Below are 19,028 nucleotides of genomic sequence, written 5' to 3'. Positions count from 1 at the left end.
TCTCGCGAGACTTGGCCACAAGGCGGTTGCCCCGAGTTGTTCTTCTGTTGTGTGTCTCTTTTCTCCTCAGCGCCCGGGCCCCTTTCAACTCTCTTGGCTTCGCCTTTCGCGTCTAGCCGGCAGGCCGCTTCCCTTCCCCATCCCCGGGAAGGATCATGTCTCGCTACCTGCGGCCGCCGAACACCTCGCTCTTTGTGCGAAACGTGGCCGACGATACCAGGTGCGTGTGAAAGCAAGGGAGGCGGGGAAGGAAGGGCGCGGTAGGCCTGAGGCTCGACCGAGGGCTTGGTTGCCTCGCTATTTCCCGCCTCCCGCTCTTGCCGCGGGGAGTGGTGGGGGGTCTCCAGGCGCCCCTTTGCTTGCGGCCGGGCCTGCTGGAGGCCTTCTCGATCGTTTTCCTGGCCCCTCGGCCCGTTCTTCGGAATCTCCGTTGTTTCTTCTGCCCGGTTGGCAGAAGATGGTGGAAAACGCGTGGCCGGTGGGCGAGCGGCTCGTCTGCCCCCCGGGAGCCCTCAAGGGGCTGCGAAGCGAGACGCGGGAAAGAAGCCGCTTGGCTGGCGCTCGGCTCATCGGTGTGCTGACTTCTCGTTTTTGGCGCCAAAGGAGACTCGCAAAGAGGAGCGCGTGAAATCGGGAATATCGCCTCCGTTAGTAAAAGGAGGAAACCGTTCTGTGTTTGAGAGATCATGGGGTGGGGAAAGCATTTAAATTTTTTCAGCCCCCCTTTTTTTTTCTTTCCCCCTACCTGCAGTTCTGCCAGCTTCCCTTTGTTTCGTATACAGTTTTTGCTAATTTTTTTTCATTTCTGCAAGACACTGCTGCAGGTTTGCTATATCCACTACTACCTTTATTCGAATTTAGCCTCATTAAAATAGCTCCTCGATATTACATATAATTCCAGTTTTAGCACATTCCACACCTACATTGTTTTTTACTTTAAGCTTGGATTACAATTGGAAATTTATATTAAGTTACATTTTTCCCAGATTCTTCTCTCCTAACCCCTTCCTAAGACTAGGGAACTTACTTGAAATCTATTGCAAATCTATTTTTCTCCCCAGAGATGTTTTTTTTTATAATTAGTTTTAACTTTTAATATGTATCAATTACTATGGGCATAGTTGTTTAATCACTTTTTAATTTTTGTATCCTGTTTTTTATTATGTATTGCCCTGTTCACCGCCCTGAGTCCTTCGGGAGAAGGGCGGTATACAAATTAAATTATTAAATTAAATTAAATTAATTTGCATCTAGTAAATGGTCAAATTTCTGGTTATTAAGAGTTGGTGCATGAAATCATACAGTCTTTATTATGGTTTGTAGGAGCATGCACAAAACAAATATGCCCCATGCATAAAATGGGGTTTGGAAGTCCAGTCAAATATTTCCAGACCAGTCATGCAGGTTTCAATTTAATAACAAACCACCTGAAATCAGATGTTCTGGTGCAAGAAGTTTTGTATATCTCTGGTTGGTAGCCATTTACAAGTTTGAATTTATTCTCTCCAAAGGTTACATTCTTAATAATATTTAGCATGAATGATATATTGTGTTAGGTATTGTTACATTATATTCTATTAAAATTTGGGTTCTTACTTCAAGCTGGCAAGGGAAAGTTTAGAGCTGAGTTCATACTTTGTAACAAATAAGTGGGATGTACTACTAAAGTCATAGGATTGTACCCCCCAATTCCATATAGGTTGATAAGTATTTACACACATAGAGGTATTTTAATTTCTACCCCACTTTCTAATTTGTGAACACAAACAAACATTAAGTCTTATTGCAGGTCTGAAGACTTACGTCGGGAATTTGGTCGATATGGTCCAATAGTTGATGTATATGTACCCTTGGATTTCTACACCCGCCGTCCAAGAGGATTTGCTTATGTTCAATATCCTTTCTTCAGATGACTGATTGGTGAGAGGGGTGTTGAAGTTTGAAATTCACGTTTGTGTATGAGGTAACAAACCTAAATGACAAGGCTGTTTTATTGTGTTATTTGTAATATGTTGTGTGTGTTCCAGTCTCTGGAAGATTAATGCATTAATGTATTTTCATACTTAGAAAACTTTAACTATAGTAAACAATATATTGCATTATTGTAGCACAGGCTTCATATTTAGACTTGTGCTTTTGGTTTGGAAATGGCATTTGCTGCTGCCTCCAAAGTTTATCATTTCAGTTCAGCATATTGGGCATTTCTAGTAAATTTATTCTTAATGCTTAGCAAAATGTGATTGATATTTTATTGTTTATTTGATCAAGAACAGACTTGTATAAAATGAGGTGAAAATTCTTGCTCTGATTATTGTCCCCTAATTTACTGTCCTCTGTTGTTGCCTCAGAGTGTAAAGCTGTACAGTAATGGCGACCCCAAAGAGAAAGCATGAAAGAACCTTTAGAGTAGAATTCAAGAATTAAGGCAAGTAGACAAGCCAAAGACCTCTTAAGGATCAGGCTTGAAGAGAAGGGAAAGTTTGGGAAAAGAAAATATAAAGAAAAGCTGGAAGAAGGACAAGCCATAATGGGAGAAAAAGCTTCGCTTTATCTACACATGGGGGAAAAGGTTGTTTTTCAAAGTGTAAAGATAAAGCCATCTGTCACTTTTGACCAAGCACCTCAAGTCCTTCTGAAAAGCACTTAAAGAGTTAAAGGTCAAGATGAAGTTGACTGGTGGCCAAGATAAAAGGAGCCTTACCTGATGTATCCTACAGAATAAGAGCTTGCTGGTTGTGTAAGTGGTTAACCAATACTTTTTGTTTTAATTTAGTTTAGCTATGGCCCTGTAATAATTTGCTAAATAACCATGATGTCTGCATTTTATAGAAAAGTACAATTTCAACTAATCATTACTGAATTGAAATGAGGATATCTGCAATAAGATGAAATTTGCTGCATAGGATATTTGTAATTTGACACAAAGGGACAGTTAATCAAGTAAGCTCATTTAGGGGCAGTATGTAACTTGAGCTTAATTTTCCAGCATGTTTTTGTCATAAAATCTTATATAATTTTACAGTGATTTATCTTTTAAATCAATCATTGAAAACAAAAACCATTAATTTTAATACAGGCAGTCCCTGGGCTAAGATCATCCAACTTAAAGACAACCTCTAGAGAGGAACAGGATTGTTTAAAAAAATGGCAGAGGTATTGCAGAATCACTTTTTACAGTATTTAAAACGGCAGATTGGCTGACTGGCAATGTGATCTCATTCAAAATGGCAGACGGTGTTCTCCTTTGAGCTGACAAATCTCTGAACCTACAAAAAGATTTCTTGAGCATCACAAAGGAGTGTGTGTATTTTTAATACAATATATATCTTTTTTAGCAGTTCATAAATGCACTGTGCAACTTTAGTAGAAAGACAATACTGCCTGCCATTTTGAGTTCGATCATTTAGCCTTCAGGACAATGAGAGATTGAATTCCATAGGATTCTCCTTAAATTGGGTTCTTCTTGCTGGAAATCTGTCTTCGCCATAACTCAGTTTTGAAGTCATAATTTTAAACTTTACCCAAAAAAACCCTTTGTAAGCAACTTTGTTGTTCTTGATGTCCATTCCTAATAGGCAGAAGCATAGGTACAATAGTCTATCCCAACCTGAAAACAATTTTGGATTAAAGACATTTAGGAAACAGAACAGGTACTTAGACCTAGGATTGCCTGTATTAGCTTCATCTGGAAAATGCTACACTGTTACTATATTAAAGCTCTCTTAAGAAAAATAATACTTTGGGGTGAGATATTTTTTAAACATTGGTAGATGAAACATGACATTAATTAAAAATCCATTTTTAAAAAATTTAATTTGGGGCAAATGCAAATTGACATTACTGATATCAGCTAATCTTCGTTATGCAAAAATGAGGACACGTTAGTTGCAAGGCTATAATGGCATTATGGGAAAACAAAAATTTACTAACTAAATAGTTGCAAATACTTCAAATCTCCAAGTACCTTAACATCTAGCACATTTGAAGATGTCCGGGATGCTGAAGATGCCCTTCATAATTTGGACCGGAAATGGATTTGTGGCCGTCAGATAGAAATCCAGTTTGCTCAAGGAGATAGGAAAAGTATGTACTGCATTTATATTTAAGTAAAGTTTGTCAGAAAATTAATACTGAAACATAGCACATAGAGCTGTATGAATTATTCTGTCACAGCCACAATACATACATACACAAATTATTGAAATGTCATATTTGCTATTTACTGTTATAAGGATGTGATAAAAATTATAGTGCAATATTCTGATTAGAATGTATGATATCTGTAATTTTAGAAGAGTATTAAAAATGAGGGGTTAGGTGGGCACAATTAATGGAAATGCTTATCATAAGCAGTCAACTAGACTACATGGACTTTTCCAAATCAATATTTTTTAAAAATCATATAAAGCCTACCAGTTAGATAAGAGTAGAAAAAGTCTCCTCCCCTGACATTGTTAGTCATTTTATATCCATTTAGTGTATTTGTAGACATATCACTCAACTACCATGGAAGTTGGTTTGAGATATGAAGCAGTTATGTACAACAAATTTCCCCACAATAAACATCTTTTTGATCACGAGCTGTCTGAATCCAGAATACAAGACATAGAGGCAGCACTTAATCAACCTTCACTAGTCTCAAAAAGTAAAACAATGTCTAATTTGGTTATTGTATTGGAGACCACAAGGAAACCCCAGGGTTTTGGCTAGACAAGGAAATCATAAAAATCTTCCTAGCAAAAAGTAGTAGCAATTAGTAGAGATATTATTTTTAAAAAAATTAACTGGAATTTGCCTGTTTTCTATTGGCAACTACTTTTTAACAAAATGAAGAAACATTCTTCCTCACCTACATAACTCACATTTAGGTGCTTCATTCCCAATTTTTCAGCTGTGTGATCAATACCAGGTTACAGAGGCCTGCTGCACTTAAGAATATAAGAATGATTGTTAAAAAGTTTATCCAAGGGAGAAAGGAGAAGTTCCCCAGAAAACTTTTGCACAAGGAACAGAATTAATACATTGATAAATTCAGAACAGATTCTGTCCAAAATTCAGATTCATCCAGCAAGATTGAATTGTTGTATCATAATTCACATAGATACGAAATTGCAAGACAAATCTATGATGGCCATCAGTTTAATCACCTATACAAGAAGATTTGAGAAACTCATAGTTAAAACTCAGTGCTTGCTGCTTGTAAGAAATTTCATAGATACTATTCCTCTAAATATCTGTTTTAAATCAATATGAGAAAAATACACTAATATCCTGCTGCAGACATTTTGTGGACATCTGGCCATTGAAGAAACAATATTAAGATTACTAAAATACAAGTAATCATCTTTTAATGGCCATAATTGGGATTGGTAACTGTTGCTAAGCAACATGATCATTAAGCAAGATATTGTGTAACCGCAATGGACTTACAGCTTCATGTCTTTTCCAGTCACTAAGCAAATCTCCATGGATTGTTAAACAAGCTATCACGTGACTGTCAGGATGTTGCAACATTTATAAATGTGAGGATTAGTTGTAAAGTTACTTTTTCAGGGCCATTGTAACCTTGTTCAGCTGCTAAACAGGGCAGTCATTAAATGTGGACTGTCATACTTCATCATACTGAGAATGGTTTTTATTAGGGAAATGCAGAGTTAAAGATTTAAGAAAAAAATATAAAACAAAAGTAAACCAATGAATAATGGAACACAAAGAGCAGGTAATGAGAGTTTATTGGGAGAGAAAAGTAGTATGGATACAAGAGGACAGATTTGAAAATGCTTTGTGACAAAGATGATAAGGGAGATAGATGCAAAGAGAATAAATAGACTTGCAGTTTTTTAAAGAAATTTCAAAAGAACAGAAGATCAGAATAAGTTACACTTGAGCACTTCTGCCCTCAGTTGATTTCTCTGTTAAAAACTACTGAGCTTTTCCTAAATTGAGAGATCATACACATTTAAATGTGTTTAAAGCCGATCCTAGTTGGACTTAGTATCCAACCTTTATAGACGTTGTTGCATTAGATATTAACATTTAATTAAAAACTATTTTTTCCCAACAGCACCAAACCAAATGAAAGCTAAGGAAGGAAGAAATGTGTACAGCTCATCTCGTTACGATGATTATGACAGATACCGGCGTTCAAGAAGTCGCAGTTATGAAAGGAGGTCAAGAAGCCGTTCATTTGATTACAACTATCGCAGATCTTATAGTCCTAGAAAGTAAGTGTTGTACTACCTTGACCTATGCTGGCCTGTAATGAAGAGGAAACTCATTGACTGTCTGACACCTAGATTCCAAGTCACCTTAGCAGTAACATGCATGGAAGTTGTTATACCTTGCATGAACGATCAGAAATAGTGCATCCTTGAAGAAAAAAGAAATATTACAACTGAAGAATCTTTAGTTTGGGGGTGTGTGAGTAATTCTAAAGGTATATGCCACTGTTTACTTTTTCTCATGTACCTTTTTAGCAGTAGACCTGCTGGAAGACATCGCCGTAGCAGAAGTCGTTCAGATAATGATAGGTAAACATTCTTTTATATAACACATTCAAAATCAGAAAAGCCTGTGCCTGCAACAATAAGCCATTTTAATGTGAGATAATACAACACCTAATGAGATTGACCATATTGAAATGTATTATCTTCCTCTTTCTGATAGGTTCAAACACCGTAACACATCTTTTTCAAGGTCAAAGTCCAATTCAAGATCACGATCTAAGTCACCAGCCAAAAAAGAAATGAAGGCTAAATCACGGTCTAGGTCTACATCTTGTACTAAATCTAGAGACAACTCTAAAATGGATTCTAAGGCACATTATAAGTCCAGCTCAAGATATGAAAAAGAATCAAAGAAAAAAGAATCAGCTAGATCCAAATCTCAGTCAAGATCGCAGTCTAGATCTAGATCAAAATCCAGATCCAGATCATGGGCTAGTCCCAAATCCAGTGGCCACTAAACAGTGTATTTTGTTTTTAGGCATGTATCATCTAGATAAACAATTGAGTTATGATGTTGCAACATTGCTTTAAAATAATTTTGTTAGTTATCCCTGGAGCAGGCAATTATTACTATTAAAAATACAATGCAGATAATCTTACACAACAGAGTCCACTTTGTTAAATGTCTTGGGCAGCTACTAAGATTCTTGCATTTCTATGTATATTTTTGTAAAGGAAAAAAAAAGTATGGTCTTATGCTTCAAATATCAATGTTACCTTGATCATCACGGTTTACACTGTTGCTTAATTTCTGCTGTATAACCAGCAGATTGAGCAGTTGTTTTGCTGTAGTGACTGCTATGAGCTAAAAATGTCAACACTCAAAAAGGGTTGTAAAGGCTGGCTTGTTGTGGACACTTGTGCCAAAATGGTTGGTTCCTTGGGCATCTGAAAGACATTGAAATACTGATAACCTCTGAAGCGATGGTCCTGAGAATAAGTTAGAAAAGGCAGAAATTACAATGATTTACTGTGGATTTGGCAAAATCCAGGTGCTTTTTTCTAATATGTTAACCTCCAAAAATAAAATACTCAGTTAAATCGTTAGGTAAATATTTGTATGCAATGTGGTGGGCTTTGAGGTTTAGTGAGCAAATTCTGTAAAGCTTTTTGCTGCATTAAATTAAAATAAACATCTCATTGTACCATGTGTAAACTAAACCTCAACACGAATGTTTTTATAAGTAGTTGGCTTACCTGTTTAGTGCCCCAGGGTTTCATTAGCAGTATTTCTAAATAGAAGTGACAAGTTTGAGTTTATACATTAATCTAACTTTCTCTTCAGATTAGGAGGGTCATTTGGTATATGTTGTTTTTGCTCTTGGTAATTAGACTATGGAAAGTTGCCATGGTATAAAAGTATTCTCTGGAAGACCATAATATTGTACTAAGAACATAGCTTTTCTGTTGGAAGAATGAAAGTCAGCATCAAACTTTAAAGGCCCTTTACTTCTGTTTAGCAGGAAAATTTAATATCAGTGGAGCTCTTTGGCTCTATAGAGAACTAATTTCAAATTTAAGTTCTACCTATTCATCATATAAACTGCTCGGGAGTAAAGATGCCTTTTAAAATGTTGGCTGTTCAGTAAGCAGGAGTGATTCTAGAATCTTTGTATATTTGATAGCCTAATTTTTGTTTAGTACTAAAAGTTAATGTCCTGCTATGCAATCATTTATTGCTTTTTTTAAGAGTTCTCCCTAATGTAGTTTAAAGCAAAGTGCAAAATTGTAGTGTTACTGTGCAGCTCTGGTCAGAAGAAACTTGTGGAAATAAACTTTATATTTCCTTTCTTATATAGAGGCTTCCAAAAAAGGTATTTTTATATGTTTTTTTTAAATACCAGGTACTACTTTAAGACATCACTGTTTTGATTAGGAGGACCCGTTTATATTTTTGCTTGCTGTAAATCTAGCATACAAACTAATAAAAAAGTAGAAACACATAAATTCTCTACTGTAGTTTTAACTAGTATTGTTTGAGGATGGATGTGTTCATACTTAAAGGATAAAACCAATGCTGTTTGTTCAATACGGGAGCAGCAATTATTTCAGTTTCATTAGCCAATGAGAAAGACAAGTTTAAAATGTTTTATGTTGTGCCAGAACAAATTCTGCCTCAGATTTGAAGCATTGATACAAACATTTTATTTCTGTAACTGCTCATCTTGCCAGTTGTGATTCTGAATGATGAACTTAAGAAACAAATAAAACCTCCGACCCAGAATACAATAAAAAGGTGGGCACTTGAACAAATTGTGCACTGTTTCTTTTACTAAAATTGGCTTTTTCACAAAAAGGTTAAATTTCATCCATAAGTGAAATAATAGGCCAATGGAAGTTTCCCTCAAACAGGGAACTGTTGAAATTTTTGACACCCAGAACAAGTTCATAGAGCTTTGAATGTTGAACTAAACATATTGTTATGCCTGGTGTTTGTATAAGATACCTGAGCTGCAAAACTAAAATTGTTCATGAATGTTAATATTTTTTAAACCATCTTGTTCAATTTAGGTAGGACAGTATAGCCAATTAGTGCCTATTTTTCTAACTTTAAAAAAAGCTTTTTTTGGTATGCATCATTCTTATGCATACTGTAATTAGTTTAAAGCAGAATTAAAATTGGCACATCCAATCAAATTAAAATACAGGTACCATTAAGCAGCACAAAGTTTCTCTTAAGCTTATTTGGTTCAACATATCCAGTAATATATGAAGAACAAATTGAATTTGCTCTTATGCCCAACTGCAAATAATTTAGCACACCTGTACTTCTTATTTTTAATATCTCATGATTCACAGCTCAAAGTTAAAGTCTCTGCTTTACAAATAAAAATTCTTCAATCTAAAGATTCCTATTAAAGAAACAAAACCATTGGGTTACTTGCCAATTATCTGCAGCTGTCCATATTAAAATGGAATTCGTGCACATGGTTGCTTTTCTCTTCAACCTCATATCTTTAGATCTATGGACAAGATATTCCTTAATACTATATCTGCTTTTTTAGTTTGAAAATAAACAAATACTATAAATAAAGTAGCAATCAACACACTGCTGGGGAGAAAAGGTTAAGGATTTTTATTTAAAATTTGTTTCAAATTGATATCTAACAAGCATAGAATTTAGAGTATCAAAATTACATCTGGGATACAACGATTTTCAAATGTCGGGTACATTTGGGGCATAAGGTAATATTTTGAGCAAGTTGTCCAATATGTTTTATTTGGGAATATTTTAAATGTTTTGATGGTTGCTAAAACATTTTGAATATATATGTAGCTAAAATGTGCAACAATGTACAGCCAAATACCCCTTTTTTAAAAAAAATAAAACCTCTTTCACGGCAACTGTTTCATTACTATTGTTGGAAATTTAGCAACATTACACATTTTGTTATGTATAATGTTTACATAATTATTTACACAATCTATTTTTACCAAGATACATAGTGCCTAATACATCTGAAATTCTACCAAATTCTAAAGTTGCTGCTTCCTAGAAAAGTTCAGACACAAGACAAATAATAATTCTAATGGTATATAATGAAATACTTTTTTTAACAAATGACAGCATATAAAACAGCTAGGAAAAGTGCTACAATACAATATAATACATAGTTTAAAAACAAACACTTGTAAAAACGCTTTATTATATATTTTGACAAATACAAGATGGGGTTTTGGCATTTTAAGATAATGGAACTTCTAATACTTTGTTTTCCTGTGAAAAGTACTTTATATATCCAAAATGAAAGCAACCATCAGAGGGTACATTACAACTGTATGCAACAGTTATAGTATGCAGGAGTTGAGGTTTCACTGAAAATGCAACCTTACAGCCCAGTCCCAAACACACTTGAATAAAGCAATTTTCAACAAAGTATATTAGGACTGAAATCTAAAAAGTGCATAATCATTTACTGAATTATCAAGATTTCTCTTCATTAAACAAACTGGACTGCGCCCTTCAAAAAAACATTTAACCTTTTAAAATGGTACTTTCTACCAAGTTAAATCCAAATTATCATCTAAACAGACGCAGCCTGAGCACATTCTTTCACTGATACTCAAGTGCAATGGCATCGATATGTGCTTTTAAAGTTTTTTTTTAACATTTTTTTTATAAAAATCATGCCATGTATATTTAACATGGACTTGTTTACATTCAGCAGTTTTGTACTAAAAATAGTTCTTTTTGGCAGGAAAGCCTACAATAAATTTACATATGCTACAAGTTTTACATTTATTTACATGGATCTTCCCTCCATAAAAGATGTTTTTACAATTGTCAAATTCTTTAAACAAGTTTACATAATAGATTGCCCTATTACACACTGGCCTTAGCAATTCAGTTTCAGGAAATGATGCAAAACATACAGAATGCATATCAAAAACAGCTTAGCAAAATTCACTGAAGAAAAAAAAACACTAGAAGCTTTTGGCAGTACCAGTCATTACGAACATTCAAGTTGGCACATTTTGGGGGTATCAACTTTCAATGCATTATAAGGATTGTACAAGAACTAGATCAATAATGAAAATAATTGGCATGCAATTAAATGAGCATTTATATAGAATGGCATTTTAAATCCAAATTTTGGATTTCAAGTCCCAAGGCTTTGGATATTTGCTTGCCCAACCCATCAGTTCAATGATAGAAAAATGAGTTACTTGACGAAATTTAAAAAATTACAACAATCTGGGGCTCAAAAACATCTGATTTTGAATACTTACAGAATTTCACAGTATAGGGAATAATCATATTTTGCAATTACCTTGCCATTGTGATTAGAAATTTGTTTGGCTTGTATTACTGCATCCCGAAAGACATACTGTCAAACACACTTTCTGAGAAAGAAAACTAAAATTATCTAATACAATTTGTATAGAGAACAATGACTGAGATTTGGTCTAGGCTATCAAATTATTTTAACAATGCATCTGCAGCACATAAAAATGGATACAGAGTAACACCCAAAAGTGAAGTTTTTAATTAAGAGTATTTCCAAGGAGTGCTACCGTTCACCATCGTACACAATTCAACTACTTTCCAACATGGTGACTTAGTTCTGCATGCTGTGCTTTTTTTGAATTCTGGTCTCCAACATGGACTCATACTGAAACTACGAAGTGTCGTTTTCTACGGAACTTAAGCCTGTACTTTCAGTAAGGTCTTAAGTTGAAAAGTCATGATTTCTTTATCAGCGGGGTTAAATGAAACAGTTACCCAGTGGCTTGGTGGTTTAGGAAGAACGCTTGGGGATGGTGGCTCACTGAATTTTGCTCCAGCATAGTTTTGGTTAGTTTGAGGCATGAAAAGTGAATGGGATAAAGCTGGATTCCAAGTCTGGTTGGTTTGGAAATGCAGTGTGGTTTTTCCTTCATTGTGCATGGCCTGCCATGCTACAGATGATGAGTTGCAGCCATGTCCTCTCTCTTTCTTGTGAATTTTCTTCATGTGGGAATTCTGATCTTTACTCTTTTTTCTATTATTCAGTTGTTGATGGCTCTTGGTAGCATTTCTGGACTGGACAGATGGAACACTGAATCTTTCTCCACCTCCCATCTTCAAGTTAAATGTCACCTATCCAGGGATTGGGAAGATACAAGAAAAGACAAAACATGTCAGGGGAAACCTAAGAAAATATGGCATATGATGTAACCATGATATTCTTTTGTAAAAAAAAACACCCTTCAATGGCAATGCCAGAATATATTCAGATTGCAAAGGCTAGAATCAAATAGCTTTACTAAATCTTCAAATTATCCTGGTTCCAAAATTTGGCATGTAGACTGGGTCTTGAATTACCATATTGATCTAATTTATAAGCAAAAATCTGCTGTAAAATGATTTCATCAATATTTCAGATAATAGCACAATTTATATGCAACACAAATACCTCTGGAAGTTTAGAATTGCTATGAAATTCAATTCCATAGTACATTGACTTGTTTCACATACCACAGTAAATTGTGTTGTTTTCCCAACCATGGTTTGTTAAATAAAGCATAACAAATTAGAAAACACAGGACAATAAGCGATTTAAAATAGCTTTTCTGAAACAAAAATCTTAAGGCAACATTCCATCAGGTTTGATTTTTTTTAACACCATCAACCTCTTCCTATTTCAGTAAAGGTGCATCCTCACTGTATAATAAACCAGCTCTGTTTTAAATATTGGTTAGGTTTTTTTTAATCTCGCCTTTATTACTTTACAAGTAACTCAAAGCAGTGGGCATACATAATGTTCTTTCCTCCCATTTTCCCCACTACAACAGCCCTGTAAGATGAGTTGAACTTCACCCAGGCTTTTGTGCCTAAGGTGGGACTAGAACTCAAGTGTCATCAAATTTATACTGCATGGCAATTTTCCATGCAGTATAAAACCAAACAGCCAATTAGATATTTTAATGGCTGATAAAAGACAAAGATTTAACTATTTACTGAATTTTAAGGAACAAAATAAACCGGTCCAAAAGTTATGATTTAAACATTTACATATCCACCCATCTTCTATTCAAGTCTGGGTAACTCCTACTCAATAATTAAAACCACCTCAATAAAGGGCAGAATACATGTCTATTAAAACCACAAAGAATAAAAACCTGGCACCAAAGTGAAGTTTCTTAACATACTCAATAAATCCTCTTATCCACCTCACCCTATTCTCAACTCTCAGGAGAAAACCAGGTCTAAGTGCTTTTCAGGCTAGAAGAGTAGAGGTCTACCAAACCTCCAAGGGCATGAGTGTTCCACAGGATGGGGGCTGCCAGGGAAAAGGCAGATTTCCTTAGCTTCATTACTTTCTACACAAGGAATAAGTCTTCCAAAGAAACAACAATATATATAAAGGGAACCCCAGTCTTTCCCAGAGAAACAATTTATGTGGTTCCCATTTACCTTTCAGTTCTGTTTTCCAATTCCACAATGTCCACCTCCTGTCCTCTTTCTTGCTGCCAGACTTGAAAGAAAAGATGCTGACTTTTGTTGAATCTCTTTTGGCTAGGAATGGTAGTTCGCATGGGCTGATTTGCCGTTTTCAGCCACGAAGCCAAGCCCAACATCAGATTCTCGGCACGTGGGCTTCAAGGGTAGAAGTCCCAGCTCTAAAATGAAATTTGAAATAGAAAGTCAAAGAAAGTTCCCAGTTCCAAATAATGTTTTATTTTTTAAAAAAACCTGTTATTTTATTTTACAATAAGTTGGCAGAGGCAAAATATAGCCATCTGAATACAAAAATCTGTATTATATTTGTGTACCACTCTATTTTAAAAGGTATCAAAAGTGATTTATTTTTATAGACTAAATCAGTCCAGATTATTAAATTGATAAAGCACTAAAATAAAACAAATCTGTGTGAAAATGATATAAATACAACATATTTATATGTCTGGGGGAAATGGCACCCAGAATACTTCTAAAAGCAGAATAACATAACCAAGGCTTTAATATGTATCTAGAAACTGTCTAGATATGTCAAATACAAATTCACCATTATTACCTGTATCAAATATTGAATTTTAGTTTTATTTATTGTACGATGTCCATACTTCAAAGTCTGGTTTGGACAGCAAACGGAAAAATAACCAAACCAAGAAAAAATCCCTCAAAAATAATAAATGTGCAAATATTTACAGTATTGAAATTAAACCTACAAATAGACACAGTACTGAAATTATAAAAAAATAAATTTCCCAAAACATGCCCACCAAATTTACATTGTCAATAACAGGATATAATTGATGGAATAGCCAGTTGTAACCACCTCCTAAAACCCAGAAAGGAGGAGCAGAATTCCAAAGTATGGGAGCAGAGATCAAAAATGCCAATGGCATTGTCATGCAGATGGACCCTGAAGAAGACAGGAAAATGACTGAGGCAGAAGGCAGGCCAGAGTCCTGTAGGGCCTAGAAGGTGACAACTAGCATCATAAATTATATCCAAAAGCCAATCAGCAATCAGGCCTGACACAATGTCACCCAAAAATATTGAGATATTCTCATTGCTGCCTAGATTGGTTGGAGTATGGGGCAGCTGCTTTCCAAGGGCAGGACTGTGCAGACTATATTATCATAATCCAAGTGGGAGGTGACGAGGCCTGAATGTAAGCAGAGTCTCCTGATCCAGGAGTGGCCAGACCTAGTCTACAAGATGTAATTACACAAAACCCCTCCTAGTCAGAGCTGCCACTTGTTGCTCAAACAAGAGCATGAACCATCTCGCAAACAAAGAAATGCAATTCCATTCAGAACCAGAGATGGCATTACTCTGGAAACACTTGGCTCCCAAATCCACTGTATTTTGAGGGGTTCAGTTGGAGACTCCAGACTCCGATCCAATATTTCTATAATATATTGCATTACCTCTTTGACCCAAGGAATATCAAAAATACAAGTACAAAAAGGCCAATCCTGCACATGCCTATTCACAGACTCAGAACCATGACACAGAAGACCACAAAAATCATCTAATCCAACCCTCTACAATATATAAACAATTAATTAAACCAATAAAAGGTGACTGACCAGCCTCTTAAAACTTTCAGAGATGGGAGAACCCACAACCTCCAAGAGTAAGCTTTTCCACTGTTGTCTAGATCTTCAGAAAATGTTTGCTTAAACAAACACTGCATTTCATCTGGATTCTTATCATTACTAAGCCAAAGTGTGTACAGAATTGCAGTCTTCCATCAGCAACCAGAGTGAGGGAGGAATGGAGTGAGCAAAGCCCAGTGCATTGTCTCGTTCTCTGTTAGCCAATTCATCTCTATTAAAACACCCAAAGAGCAATCTTTTCACAACACTAAAGTGTTCCATTGTCTATATAAGTTTATATTTGAATGGCAAGTTTTGCATAGTACAATCCAGAAGGATTTTTGCATAGTATATCAACTAATTCCTGTGCAAAGATATCAATAGCCAAAATCTTTATAAAACATTCTTGAGGGTCCCCCTTACAACAAAGGTAAGTTTTGAGGAAGTATTTTAAGTATTTAAAACAGTGTAAAGGCATTCCTGCCTTCTTCAGCTCAGTGCCCAGATAAGCTGGTCCACAACTGCCATTAGCCCTACCAGCCAAAACGAAGTCTATTGTTTTACAAGATATCTAAATGATTACAAGCTGGGAGAGGGCAATTTGTATTAGTTAACACTTATCATTCCACTACTCAAAAAATCCTCTCAACAGCCAAGAAACTACTGCAAGAAAGACGGCCCTCACTCACAGAAACCCACCCCCTTGAAACGATTTGCACAACTCTGCACTGCAAACAATCCAATGTAAATATTGCACCTCAGTTTCATCAGACCGGGCAGCTTTGGCGCATTGTTAATCATCTACCCCAACTAGTAAACCATTCATTGACAACAAGGAAGGAGTCTGCCATCAAGATTCTTTTCCTCAGATCCCATTTCTCATCCTGACACGTCCACACAACACAACGCACACACGGAATTTCCAAGCACCAAGCACAACTGGGGAGGGAGGGAGGGGCGAGGGAATTTCCCAAACCACATCCTCGAGAGAAGGAAACCAAACAAAGCCTTACCAGCTTCCTGCTCTTCCTTTTCTCCACCCCGCCATCCCCCGAAAAAGTGAATTTCACTCCTTCCTCGCCAAACAAGCAACTTGCCAAGCTATTAAAAGAGACGGAATGTTTAATCCCCAAATGGGGAGGGGCATCAATTAAACTAGGGAAGAGGACCGTTGTACCCACGGAAAAGTCTTCAATGGAAGGAGAGGGATAATTAAGCAAAAAGCACCCGACAAACTACACAGATATATTCAGAGGGTTTTTTTTTTCACCTAAGCCTGTCCTGGAAGGCTTGTCGCCCCCCGCCCCAAATCAACTATTCAGCAAAGTCATAGCAAGTTCGGGCCCCGATTCTTTTGAGCCCCCCAACCAGGCACAATCCAGCCTCTCCTCCCTATAAAGGCCTATAGGGCTCTTCTCCCTATATACGAGCGGCTCGAAACTTCTGAAGGGCACCAAGTTAGGGAAAGTGACCCTAGACATAAATTCTCCCCCCCCAATCACACACACACATACTGAATGAAGAGGAATTGTATCTCCACAAATAGAAAAAAAAGGGGCCGTGCCGTGCCGGTGAGGAACACTTTTCTTCTCTCCCCCATCGAAACACTGGGGGGAGGCACCCATTTTGGGCTTTTCAATGGGGCACCACAACATGGCGGCACACCCCCTCCCCCCCAACCCCTTCTAGCCCCGAGCCCCTTCTGCCGTACCCCTCCGCGGTACTAAGGGCAGCTCCGAGCCTTTCTCACCCCACCTTCAGCTGTAGCCGAACCCGCTCCGCTCCTCCGGCTCCCGCTGCCTTCTATTTCCACCGCCTCAAAACTCTCGCACAAAATGGCCGACAATTCCCGACTTTGAGCCCCAAGAGAAAGGGAGGGGCAACACGTACAATACCGCCCCGCCTTCTTTGCCAGGGCAGCCAATGGAAGGGCGGAGCCCACGAACGGGCAGCCAATAGAAATCGGGTCCGCCTGTTGCTAGGGGCGGAAAGGAAGGCGGGTCAAAGAAAGGAAAGGAAAATAAGGAGAGAAAGGAGGAGGAGCCATTGTTGTTGTTGTTTCAACTTCTCAAAGAAGAGCATGTCGGGAAAAGGGCCTGTTGGAGGGGGCGAGTGATATATTATTAGAACAAACCACAATGGTGGAATGGTAAGGATCAAACCATGGTTTGTTTAAATGTGGGGTATTTAATAAACCACCTTTGACTGAACTACATTTTAGGCTTTCTTATTAGCATTTTAATAAACTGATATTAGCATTTTAGCACGGTATCCATACCTCGTTTTGAAGTTTAGGAAACCCTAAAATTGTACATAACAATGTGAGTTCAGCCAAAGGTGGCTTATTCAATAACCACATTTAAACAAACCATGGTTTGATCCTTACCATTCCACCAAAGCCATTTCCTTGGATGTGCAAAAGGCAAAAGCAATCAAACAACAGGGCTGTATTCTGAAGACCTTGATCAAATTTGCAAGTATTAAGAAAGAAAAAAAAACCTGTTGGGAAAGAAGAAGATGCAACATAGTTTAAGAGTGTCTGTATCTTAACGAAACAAAATCTATTGCACGTGAATGTCTTTTATTAATTGATCTGTTGCTTTCTGACTAGTCACATACATATAATATATGCAATATTTATTTCTGTACTCTATATAAAGACTTGACACACCTTAACCAACAGCTTTTGCTTTGCCTGAAGTACTTGTAGTTCCTATTGTGCATTGAATAAATTCATTGCCAGAAGATTGGCTCAGTGTATCTGGTTTTTTTATACCCAGTAACTATGCTTGTTAGAAAATGCTTCAAACTGACATGATTTACTTTGCTCCAGTTATTCCCAAAACTGGAGAAGAAAAACAACTTCTCTCCAACTAAAAAAAACTGTACAATTGTTTGCTATAGAAGAAAGTTGTTGCCACCATTGAGAAACAGCAGTTCAGATGCTGTTTGCTCTGACCTATTCCAACCATTTCAGTGGTTTTCAAATATTTCTCTAGGGTTATTATTTAAGGACAAGCTGAAGTACAAAACTGAGAGTTTCCCTGGGAAACCTTAGGCTGGTCAGTTCCTCTCTGTCACTTTGTTGTTGTTACGGAGGAAAAAGGAACACAGGGGAGTACTGCATATGCCACCTTGGGCCCCTGAATGGAAAGGCAAGATAAAATCCTAACAGACAAAATAAATAGAATTAATAAGTAGAGGTTTTATTTTGTAACAGGATAAGATGAAATTGAAGAAATTATTGAAATCAGGAGTGCTTTAGCTAAAACTAGACAGGGCTGGATCTTATCCAAAGCTGGGAGCTCCAAGGGTAAGTGGAATTAAGGGTATAATACTTTTTTAAATGATATATGCAAAACCAAATTAGAATTATCTTGCCAGCAATGGTTTGCCAAAGGAATTTCAGGAGGGTAACATTTTCTTGAACTTTCTGCTTTCTTCTGTACTCTGTTGAAAGAGGATTCGTGCCAGTTTCATCTCAGCTCTCTTTTCAGGGTTAATTTATTTATTTATTTATTTATTTGATTTTTATACCGCCCTTCTCCCGAAGGACTCAGGGCGGTGTACAGGGCAATAAATATCAAAAATACAAGATACAAAAGTTAAAAAAAACATTAAATAATTGTGCCCGATGCAATAAATTAGTTAAGATCAATGTTAATCTATCAATGCGGATAGTTGTGGTTACTAGCCAAATTGTACGGAATACTAAATAGGCAAAAACAGCCAAATTTATCCTGGCTGTGTTTAAAGTAGAATCTGCATTACTGGATATGTGTAGCCATTATACTATCTTTCCCCTTTAAGGACTAATGAGTTGAAACTTGGGAGATAAAAAAATGAGGTTAGTCAAGAGTTGCTACCGTATTTATGGGGAAACTGATAACAGAATGACAGAGTTGGAATGGACTTAGAGGTCTTCTAGTCCAACCCTCTACTTAAGCAGGAGACCCTCTCCTATACCAGGGGTAGGCAACCTTGGCTCTT

The 19,028-nt window shown here is 36.8% G+C and overlaps 2 protein-coding genes across 6 annotated transcripts; one reads left to right on the top strand and one right to left on the bottom strand.

Moving 5' to 3' along the window:
* On the top strand, positions 1–12,462 carry SRSF10 (serine and arginine rich splicing factor 10). Of its 5 annotated transcripts, none has more exons than XM_083368983.1 (7): positions 1–220; positions 1,790–1,896; positions 3,982–4,083; positions 6,065–6,224; positions 6,480–6,530; positions 6,667–6,984; positions 12,001–12,462. In XM_083368983.1, the coding sequence occupies exons 1-6, from the start codon at positions 156–158 to the stop codon at positions 6,962–6,964; spliced, it is 783 nt and encodes a 260-aa protein (XP_083225109.1). In that variant the 5' UTR covers positions 1–155; the 3' UTR covers positions 6,965–6,984; positions 12,001–12,462. The 5 variants fall into 5 exon arrangements, with proteins under 5 accessions (XP_083225109.1, XP_083225108.1, XP_083225111.1 ...); XM_083368982.1 differs by having other exon boundaries at positions 6,477–6,530; XM_083368985.1 differs by lacking the exon at positions 6,667–6,984.
* On the bottom strand, positions 9,560–17,047 carry PNRC2 (proline rich nuclear receptor coactivator 2). Its single transcript, XM_083368987.1, has 3 exons — positions 16,794–17,047; positions 13,405–13,610; positions 9,560–12,087 (listed from the first exon to the last, which is right to left on the bottom strand). The coding sequence occupies exon 3, from the start codon at positions 12,067–12,069 to the stop codon at positions 11,653–11,655; it is 417 nt and encodes a 138-aa protein (XP_083225113.1). The 5' UTR covers positions 12,070–12,087; positions 13,405–13,610; positions 16,794–17,047; the 3' UTR covers positions 9,560–11,652.
* Between the last annotated feature and the right edge of the window lie 1,981 nt (positions 17,048–19,028).

The sequence above is a fragment of the Vipera ursinii genome, assembly GCF_947247035.1.
Source record: "Vipera ursinii genome assembly, chromosome: 9".
Classification (NCBI taxonomy): domain Eukaryota; kingdom Metazoa; phylum Chordata; class Lepidosauria; order Squamata; family Viperidae; genus Vipera; species Vipera ursinii.
The sequence above is the reverse complement of the archived record's forward strand: the minus strand, read 5'-3'. Positions and strand labels throughout refer to the sequence as shown.

Bases quoted from the DNA above. Each gene is read 5' to 3' on its own strand.
- SRSF10 (XM_083368982.1), top strand. From the start codon at position 156: ATGTCTCGCTACCTGCGGCCGCCGAACACCTCGCTCTTTGTGCGAAAC. The intron at 221-1,789 runs GTGCGTGTGAAA...GTCTTATTGCAG, and splicing joins AACGTGGCCGACGATACCAG to GTCTGAAGACTTACGTCGGG. The intron at 4,084-6,064 runs GTATGTACTGCA...TTTTCCCAACAG, and splicing joins TGCTCAAGGAGATAGGAAAA to CACCAAACCAAATGAAAGCT.
- PNRC2 (XM_083368987.1), bottom strand. From the start codon at position 12,069: ATGGGAGGTGGAGAAAGATTCAGTGTTCCATCTGTCCAGTCCAGAAAT.